At 48.5% G+C, this 10,044-nt stretch overlaps 1 protein-coding gene across 1 annotated transcript in view; it reads left to right on the forward strand.

Moving 5' to 3' along the window:
• Nucleotides 1–444, forward strand: part of POGLUT1 (protein O-glucosyltransferase 1) — a 65,955-nt gene extending 65,511 nt beyond the window's left edge. The window contains exon 11 of the mRNA XM_073551070.1: nucleotides 6–444. Coding sequence (XP_073407171.1) covers nucleotides 6–162 — 157 coding nt within the window. The 3' untranslated portion in view covers nucleotides 163–444. The remainder of the gene's footprint in view (nucleotides 1–5) is intronic.
• Nucleotides 445–10,044: the final 9,600 nt, after the last annotated feature.

Here is a 10,044-nt window from a genome sequence, read left to right on the forward strand (position 1 = left end):
TGCAGGGGGCAGCAGTTTATTAGTGAGAACCTGCGGATGGAGGATGTCTCAGACTACTGGCGCACACTCCTCATCAACTACTCCCATCTGCTCACGTACCGGGTCAAGCACCGCAAGGGCTACCGGGAGTTGACAAGAGGTCCAGGACACAGTGAACTCTGAATATGTGACGGCAGCCCCATCGCTCCACCTCTGCAGAGGTCGCTTTTGGTCACAGACTTTCCTGGAGGCAGCACCATATAGCCAGAGATCCGGTAATGGGACTACAACATGTGAAGGTTGACTTCACCCTTCCTGACACTGGCAGGGCATGGCAATAAAAAGGCAGATCCTCATCACTAGATGACTAGAGCAGTGTCATCCACCCACTAACAATGCCCCTCACAGCCGTGGCTCCAACAGTTAGAGGAATGTGGTTTTATACATTAAAATTTTCATACAAAAGTCTAAAATTCATCGTGTCCAGGAGATCAGACGCCACAATCGTCCCCCACTGACCAACCGGTGCCAGAGGGGCAGGGATTGAGGCGAAAGGGAAGACCACACCAGGGAAAGTCAGCCGAAGGGATTGGTGAAGGGCTTTTCCAGACCGCAGAGGTGGTACTGAGTAATAACATGTTCTGTGCTGCTTATAGGAACAGGAGATGAGCTGTACAGGGCCACGTGGGGAGTGGATACCACGCGAGGTCCGGTCCCCCGTGGGGAGTGGATACCACGCGAGGTCCGGTCCCCCGTGGGGAGTGGATACCACGCGAGGTCCGGTCCCCCGTGGGGAGTGGATACCACGCGAGGTCCGGTCCCCCGTGGGGAGTGGATACCACGCGAGGTCCGGGCGAATGGGATACCATACAAGGTGCGGTCTAGTGATGGGAGAGGATACTATTACAGGGGGGAGTAACTATTACGTAGGGGTCACTATTAGAGAGTGAGTTAATATTACAGGGGGAGTCACAATTACAGGGGGGGAGTCATTTTTCATTTACAGCAGGATCACTATTACAGGGGGATCACTATTACAGGTGCGGGAGTCATTATTACAGGGGGATTAACTTTTACAGGTGGGGGGATTAACTATTACAGGGGATTAACTATTACAGGGGGAGTCGCTACACTCCCTGACAGAAGTTCTGTCGCTTATCCATGTTATGTAAATAACAGCTTATAACCTGACGTTAAATTCATCCATTGGTTGTATAAATTATTCTTTTGAAAGCTGAAACCCTCCGAAATGTGGTTTAGGTTAAGAAAATAAATTGTCACCAATGCAGAAATATTGATCATTTAATGGACACAGAGCGGTCAGATTGTGGCAAGACAGAAGTGCTGTTAGTCATATTTAATATTTTGTGTGACTTCCATGAGCTTGAAGGACTGCATCCATACGATTCAACAATGACTCATACAATTTATTAATGAAGTCATCAGGAATAGCACAGAATGCAGTCTTACCTGCCTCCCAGAGTTCATCTAGATTCTTTGGTTTTGTCTTCCAAGCTTCCTCTTTCATCCTACCCCAAACATGCTCAATGATACTCCTGTCTGGTGACTGGGCTGGCCAGTCCTTGAGCACCTTGATCTTTTTTGCCTGGAGGAACTTTGTTGTAGAGATGGAGCGCCATCCTGCTGCAGAATTTGACCCCTTTTATGATTTGGAATATAAGAGGTAGCTAATACTTCTTGATATTTTAGGCTATTGATATTGCCTTCCACCTTGCAAATGTTTCGCACACCCCCATACTGAATGTAACCCCAGGCCATGATCTTTCCACCACCAAATTTAACTGTTTTCTGGGTGTTTTTTGGATCCATACAGGCTCCAGTAGGTCTCCTGCAGTATTTGCGGCGGCTGTGGTGTAATTCTACTGAAGATTCATCAGAGAAATCTACCTTCTGTCACTTTTCCAGCGTCCATCTGTTTAGCAGGCTGTGGGACTTTGCACATGCCACACGGCTTTTTTGTTTAGTGCTGGCTTCTGGGCACTGATTCGACCATGGAGGCCATTTTGAGACAGAATCCTACAAACTGTTCTAGTTGACACAGGGACTTGAGGTGACCAGGCCTGTTGGAGCTCTGCTGCAGTGGAAGAGGGGCTTGCTTTGGATTTTCTAACCAACAAACGTTCCTCCTGAGCAGTTGTCTTGTGGGGTCTGCCGGACCTGGGCTTGTCAAACACATCTCCAGTCTCTTCTAATCTTTTTTTACTTCTTTGTACTTGACGCTGAGACACATTAAAGGTGCCAGCCACCTCTGCAGTGGATCTGGTCTTCAGCCTCTTGATAATCCAGGCTTTGGTCACAGGGTGGATTTTTGGCATGTTGTCTGAGCTCAAGTTGCAGCTCAAGTGAGGCTCTGGGGTGCTGGGTTTCTTTTTATACACACCCACTAATTAACCGATCATTTACTGAGCGCAGGTGAGGATGTAAACTAGGATTGGGTGCATTATATGACCAGGCAACAAAACCTTTGTCTTGCCACAATCTGACCATTGTGTGTCCATTAAATGATCAATATTTCTGCATTGATGACAATTTATTATCTTAACCTAAACCACATTTCGGAGGGTTTCAGCTTTAAAAAGAATAATTTCTACAACCAATGGATGAATTTAATGTCCGGTTATAAGCTGTTCTTTACATAACATGGATAAGCGACATAACTTCTGTCAGGGAGTGTATTACAGGGGGCGTCACTATTACAGGGGGCAGTCTCTATTACAGGAACGGAATTAGCGAGAAATGCAAGATTCTACATTTGGGCAAGAAAAACAAACGTTACATCTACAGAATGGGAGGAATAGAACTAAGCAACACTATCATTATAATTTTAATCATTAAAATTATATATATAAAATCTCAATCTTTAGTTGGGGTCTATTTGCCATTTGTCAATCTGTTAATTTTACAGTCCCAAGTCCAGTTACATCTCAGTTGTTCTGTCTTGTATTCTCACCTCTCCGGCGTTTTCATCTCCCCCTGTGACTCCTCCTCCAGGTGCGCGGCTGCTTCTTTATTAGATTATACAGGAGCTTCTCACAAAATTAGAATATCATCAAAAAGTTAATTTCCATCAGTTCTTCAATACAAAAAGTGAAACATTCTATAGAGTCATTACACACAGAGTGATCTATTTCACGGGTTTATTTCTGTTAATGTTGATGATTATGGCTTACAGCCAATGAAAACCCAAAAGTCATTATCTCAGGAAATTAGAATACTTTATAACACCAGCTGGAAAAATGACTGTAAAATCTGAAATGTTGTCCTACTGAAATGTATGATCAGTAAATGCACTCAGTACTTGGTCGGGGCTCCTTTGGCATCAGTTACTGCATCAATGTGGCGTGGCATGGAGGCGATCAGCCTGTGGCACTGCTGAGGGGTTATGGAAGCCCAGGTCGCTTTGATCGCAGCCTTCAGCTCGTCTGCATTGTCGGGTCTGGTGTCTCTCATCTTCCTCTTGACAATACTCCATAGATTCTCTATGGGGTTAAGGTCAGGCAAGTTTGCTGCCAATCAAGCCCAGTGATACTGTTGTGTGTACACCAGGTATTTGTAATTTTGGCAGTGTGGACAGGGGCCAAGTCCTGCTGGAGAATGACATTTCCATCTCCATAGAGCTAGTCGGCAGAGGGAAGCATGAAGAGCTCTAACATGTCCTGGTAGACGGCTGCGCTGACTTTGGTCTTGATAAAACACAGTGGACGTACACCCACAGATGACATGGCTCCCCAAACCATCACTTATTGTGGAGACTTCATACTAGACCTCCAGCAGCTTGGATTGTGGCCTCTCCATTCTTCCTCCAGACTCTGGGACCGCGATTTCCAAATGAAATGCAAAATTTATTTTCCTTGTGGAGTGTGTCAGTGACAGCCTTCTGGACATCTGTCAGGTCAGCAGTCTTCCCCATGATTGTGGAGTGTGTCAGTGACAGCCTTCTGGACATCTGTCAGGTCAGCAGTCTTCCCCATGATTGTGGAGCTACTGAAACAGACTAAGGGACCTTTATAAACAGGAGCCTTTACAGGTGTTTATTGTTTATTATTCTAATTTACTGAGATAATGACTTTTGGGTTTTCATTGGCTGTAGGCCATAATCATCAACAGTAACAAATACGTGAAATAGATCACTCTGTGTAATGACTCTATCAAATATAGGAGATTCACTTTTTATATTGAACTGAAATAAATTCACTTTTTGGTGATCATTCTAGTTTTGTGAGAAGCACCTGTGTATTGGCAGGCACGGTACTGCATAAGGAACGTGCATCTGACTGTAGAGCCCCCATGGACTTAATTTAGAAGGGAACTCTGTGCAGTGCCTCCCCCTCCATACACACTACACAGCCTGTACTCGCCCATGGTCATAGCCATAATAACTCCGGCCCACTTATTCTAGAATCTACCAACCAGCATACACCCAACCATCGTGGTCGTAGTCACATACGTCACAGATCCTCAACGCCCTCAGTGGATTCCCACCACCGCCATTCTCGCTGTCCCTCTGTCGCTGTTCCCATTACAGGAGAAGGCGGAGCTCCAACAGGAGCAGCCACAGGTCACGCTCCTCAAGATGGCGCTCACCCTCCACATCAGGTCGGTCAGATGCATCCGAGGGCCACTGCAGCAGACGTTCTTGGGCATCCAGCAGAAGACGGCGCACGAGATCTCCATCGCAGACCACCAGCCGGAGGGTCACCAATGCACAACTTGGGACCTCCAGCCAGATCATCGTTCAGGATGGAGCCAGAGTGCCGCTCTCAGCGGAGCTTCCACAGGCTCATGACAGCCATCGGCTGCCACGTGCTCCATCGTTGTCGACAAGCCGAGGAGATCCATCCGTATCCATCATGGCCACCAGCCAACATCGTCATGGTTCTTTCACCCAAGCAGGATTTCAGCCACGTTCCGATGGCCAACAAATTTCTGGACCATCTCTGTCCACCAGCCAGGAGCAGGACATCGCCGGGGTACCTCCTTCTGGAGACACTATCGGCGACAGCGGTGAGTTTTGTATAATCAGCACACTTAACAAGGTACACAACACAGAAGAGTGAACTGGCATCTGCCATCAGGGTGCTAGTCGACCACTTAAATCAGCCTGGAGGTCAAACCGTCACCAGGAATGTACCTCAATCAGCTAGTCTACACAAAGACGCCTTTTTCTGCGAAATTAGTCCGCTAGGTATACACACAGACCTAGAGACAAAAGAAAAAAGCTGGAAAAATGACTATATAGACATATGAGAAAATGGAACTTCCACCTGATGAAGACGGATCCTCTGTCGAAACGCGTTGGGGTTTGACCCCATCTCTTGTCTGAGTCTCTTTCCTGCGCTCCTAAGACTGTTTCCATTTTCTCATTGCTCCTATCCTCCATTGGAGGTTTTCGGCTGAAGTTGCAGTGGAGACCTGACATTTTTGTCTGCCCCTGGGTTGCTTCCTAAGCGCTCCTCTATGACCGCTTATCACTGACTCTTATATAGACATATGGTCTCTCTTATCAGCGGACCAACAGTCAGTGGATAGGGAAAGGAGGACTGGCGAATGGTCATACGATAGAAATAGAGGTAAAATAGCACATACAGTGAACAACTGGCTGCAGGCCTTCGCAGTCCTAAGATGTATTATGGGTCAAAAACATCCAGAACGCTGTTCAGAGTTATTCATACACCAGGATTTAATACACAACTCTTACAAATCTCATGGCGGTTTAGCATGGAGGCGCTATGACGAGGAGTTCCACAGGCGGCGGCTAGCCCTGTAACCAGATCTAGGATGGGGAGTAAAAGCGACAGATATTTGGCTACGACTAATGCTTACACAAAAACATCCTCCCTTTTCATCATCGGCCACTAGTTTGTCAGCAGCTGCAGGCCAGAACTCAGTGGTCGTACGGAGACCAGGGGACTGCTTATACAATAATGGAAACTAACGCTTCCAGGTGGCATGCAGATACAGATAAGACTGCTCAGCCTGTGCAGGTGGACACCCCGCTTCTAGGTGTACACGTCACGCAAGCGGAGTTGCTACGAGGCAAAACCCCAGTGAGCGTAGCCGCCATGGGCCCTTGGCTAAGCCTTTATCCCAATAAAGTAGCTGCCCAGCAATTACACGACGGTTTTAAAGACTGCTTTTTTTCCTCCCTTTCAAATTTAACAGAACACCGACGGCAAAAAATCTCAAATCAGCTCTAGAGTTCCCAGAGATTTTAAATAAAATAAGAGGTCGAACTCGGCAGGAGGGCGGGTCCGTTTAAATAATTACCATTCTAAAATTTTAGAATGTCCTCTTTAGGTATTGTGCCCAAAAAAGAACCCGGTAAATATCGGCTAATACATCACCTTTCCTACCCAAAAGGCAAGTTCAGTTAACGACGCAATACCCCCAGAAGACTCATCCATAACCTACGCTTCATTTGACAGAGCAGTTGAACTCGTGCGCGCGGCGGGGCCCGTCTTTTACCCGTGCATCCTGAATGCTTCCATTTGTTGGGCTGTAAGGTGGGCCATTTTTTTATTTCGACATGTGCCTACCAGTGGGCTGCTCCATTTCCTGTCACTATTTCGAGCTTTTCAGCACCTTCTTAGACTGGGTAGTGCGTCACGAAACAGGCAGCAATTCTACAATCCACTACCTCGATGATTTTTTATTCGTTGGGCCTAGGGACTCTAAACTTTGTTCTTTCCTTCTCCAAAAGATTAAGTTTATTTCTCGGCGTTTCGGTGTCCCACTATCGCCGGAGAAAACGATCGGTCCGTGTAACGTTCTCCCTTTCCTCGGCATGGAAATTGATACCAATGAAATGATTTTTCGTTTACCGGTGGATAAATTGGAAAAAACAAAACAGTTCAAAATTTCCTCGTAAAGAAAGTCACCCTTGAACAAATGCAGACCTTACTAGGTTTACTCAACTTTGCTTGCCGGGTAATGCCAGTCGGCAGGGCTTTTTCCCGCAGATTATCATTTGCAACAAAGGGTATCGCCCAGCCGAGCCTCAGAATCAGACTTAATCACTCCCTGAAGGCGGGTTTGTTGGTTTGGAAAACATTCTTGGAATCCTACAATGGCAATGCATGTGTCATGTCTCAGGAAACCCTAAACAATGCCCTAGGTCTACTGGTGGGTGCGGATCTCACAAATGGTTTTGTCGCAATCTACAAGGACCAATGGTGCAAAAGCAGCTGGCCGGACCTATGGACCTCAGCCACATGGGCCCGCAACCCTATTTTGTTGGAGACATTTGCTATAGTAACATCAGTCGAACTCTGGGGTGACTGTAACGGGGTCTTCCAAGCTGGGGTACCTCTTTCAGTACCACCCCGTGTTTTCGGAGGTCCGCTCTGCGTTGGCTGGAGTCTGAATGAAGGACGCTGGCTGGAATTCCTCTGAGTGCATGGGAGCATATAAAAGATCACGGCTTCTCCATGTATTTCCAGTCTGACAACACTTTACTCACAGGACACAGAATATATCACACAGATACAGAGGGCTGGCCAATAGACAAGCGTCAGGCCAGACATGCATTACAAAAGCCGCAGGTGGCCGGAGCCTGCCGATGTTTACTGTGGGAATTACAAAGGTGGGGGGAGGGCGGACACTGCTGATACATTAGGGACATGCATCTCACATAGAACCTATTATATATACATATAACTGCACAACATATTCTGGGTGCTGAGTGGTTCTGTAACACGGCTCCCCTTTTCAGCGACGCGATCGGCATACACAGTCTGATCCTCAACGGATCGGTTTGGGGATGACCGAAGTTTATGGGGTTGGTACAAGTTCCGTTTGTCGACTTAGTCCATCGGCATTACCGTTTTGTTTGCCGGGTCTGTGGTGGATGGTGAAGTCCAGAGGTTGTAGAGCTAAACTCCACTGCAGCAATCTGGCGTTGTCTCCGGAGACCCAATTAAGCCAGACTAGGGGATTATGGTCCGTTAGGAGGGAAAACTGTCGTCCATACAAATATGGTTGCAACTTCTTGAGTGCCCATACTACCGCCAGGCACTCCTTCTCGATGGCCGCATAGCTTCACGGAGCAGTAGTTTGCGACTCAGGTAAGCTACCGGGTGTTCTTGGCGGTCCGGCCCGACTTGGCTCAGTACTGCCCCCAATCCAAACATAGAAGCGTCTGTGTGAACCAGGAAACGTTTAGTTGGATCGGGTGCGGCCAATACAGGGGTATTGGTGAGGGCGTCCTTTAGTTGGCGGAAGGCTTCCTCACACTCTGAGGTCCAGGTTACCTGGCGGGGTTGGTTCTTACGGGTCAAATCAGTGAGGGGCTTGGCTACGCTGCTGTAATTGGGAACGAATTTCCTGTAATACCCCGCTGTCCCTAGAAACGCCATGACCTGGGTTTTAGTGTGTGGCATGGGCCATTTGGCTATGGCCTCAATCTTGGCTGGTTCTGGTCGCTGTTTCCCACTTCCCACCCAATGCCCTAAATAATGAACCTCTGCTTTGCCCACATGACACTTGTTTGGGTTCAGGGTGATTCCGGCCTGGTGGATCCTGTCCAATACTGTTTCTAGGTGATTTAGATGCTCTTCCCATGTCGCACTGTAGATGGCGATGTCCAGGTAGGCACAAGCATAGTCCTGGAGACCATCCAGAAGCCGGTTAGTCAGCCTTTGGAAGGTCGCCGAGGCATTCTTCATGCCGAATGGCATAACTCGAAACTGGAATAAGCCGAACGGGGTGACAAATGCCGACTTGGGAATAGCGTCAGGACTAAGGGGAATCTGCCAGTAGCCTTTGCATAGATCGATGGTGGTCAAATACTTTTCCCCCGCCAGCCGGTCTAACAACTCATCCACACGCGGCATGGGGTATGCATCCGTCACTGTTTTCTCATTGAGCTTACGATAGTCTACACAAAACCGTGTAGTCCCATCCTTCTTGGGCACTAACACTACGGGGATGCCCAGGGACTGACTCTTCAATGACCCCTAAACGCAACATCTCTTGTATCTCTTGTCGCATCCCCTCTCGTACAGACTCCGGGACGCGGAAGGGGTTTTGTCGCAGCGGGGTCTGATCCTGGGTCTCAACCTTGTGTTGTGCCAGGCGAGTGTACCCTGGTCTCCCCGAAAACATCCTGTCGCTGCCTCAACAACGCCTCCGCCTGCTGTCTCTCCCGGGGACCTGGTTCTTCACCCAAGTGAATCTGGTCCCATGTTTTAGACTGAGTCATTTCCCCTTAGACATCCGGCAAAGGAAGTCCGGCTAAATCATCTGCTTCAGGTGCACAGATGGCCACTACCTCTTCAGGGCGCTCCCGGTAGGGCTTCAGCATATTCACGTGGAACATGCGGATAACCCTGGAGTCGTCACAATCGGCGACATTATAGGTTGTGTCGGCTATTTTCCCCACTACCTGGTACGGCCCCTGCCATGCAGCTTGGAACTTATTCTGCTTAGTGGGCTCTAACACCAGGACCTTCTGTCCTATTTCCAAGGTGCGCTCTCTGGCCCTCCGATCGTACCATAGGCGCTGGCGCCGCTGGGTCGCCTGCATGTTCTCACGTACAGCCCGAGTCAGCTCCTGTAGGCGGTCCCGGAATTCCAGCACATAGGGTACAATAGGTACCCCTTCTATGAGGCCCTCCCCTTCCCAGTGTTCCAGTACTAAGTCTAGGGGTCCCCTTACCCGTCTTCCGTATATCAGCTCGAACGGGGAGAACCCCGTGGATTCTTGGGGCACCTCCCGATAGGCAAACAGGAGGTGTGGCAAGAATTTCTCCCAGTCCCTGTAGGTCCTGGTAAAAGTCCCAATGAGCTGTTTTAATGTCCCGTTAAAGCGTTCACACAACCCATTGGTTTGCAGGTGGTACGGGGCGCTTCTAATGGACTTTACGCCGCACAGCTTCCACAGTTGGTTGGTCACCTCTGCTGTAAACTGGGTACCCTGGTCCGAGATAATCTCCCGGGGAAATCCAACCCGTGAGAAAACCTGGAGCAGGGCGGCCGCCACCGTCTCTGCCAGTATGTTAGGTAACGCAACCGCCTCTGGATACCGTGTGGCATAATCTACCACTG

The sequence above is a fragment of the Dendrobates tinctorius genome, unplaced genomic scaffold, assembly GCF_039654945.1.
Source record: "Dendrobates tinctorius isolate UK_male_01 unplaced genomic scaffold, ASM3965494v1 ptg000172l, whole genome shotgun sequence".
Lineage (NCBI taxonomy): Eukaryota > Metazoa > Chordata > Amphibia > Anura > Dendrobatidae > Dendrobates > Dendrobates tinctorius.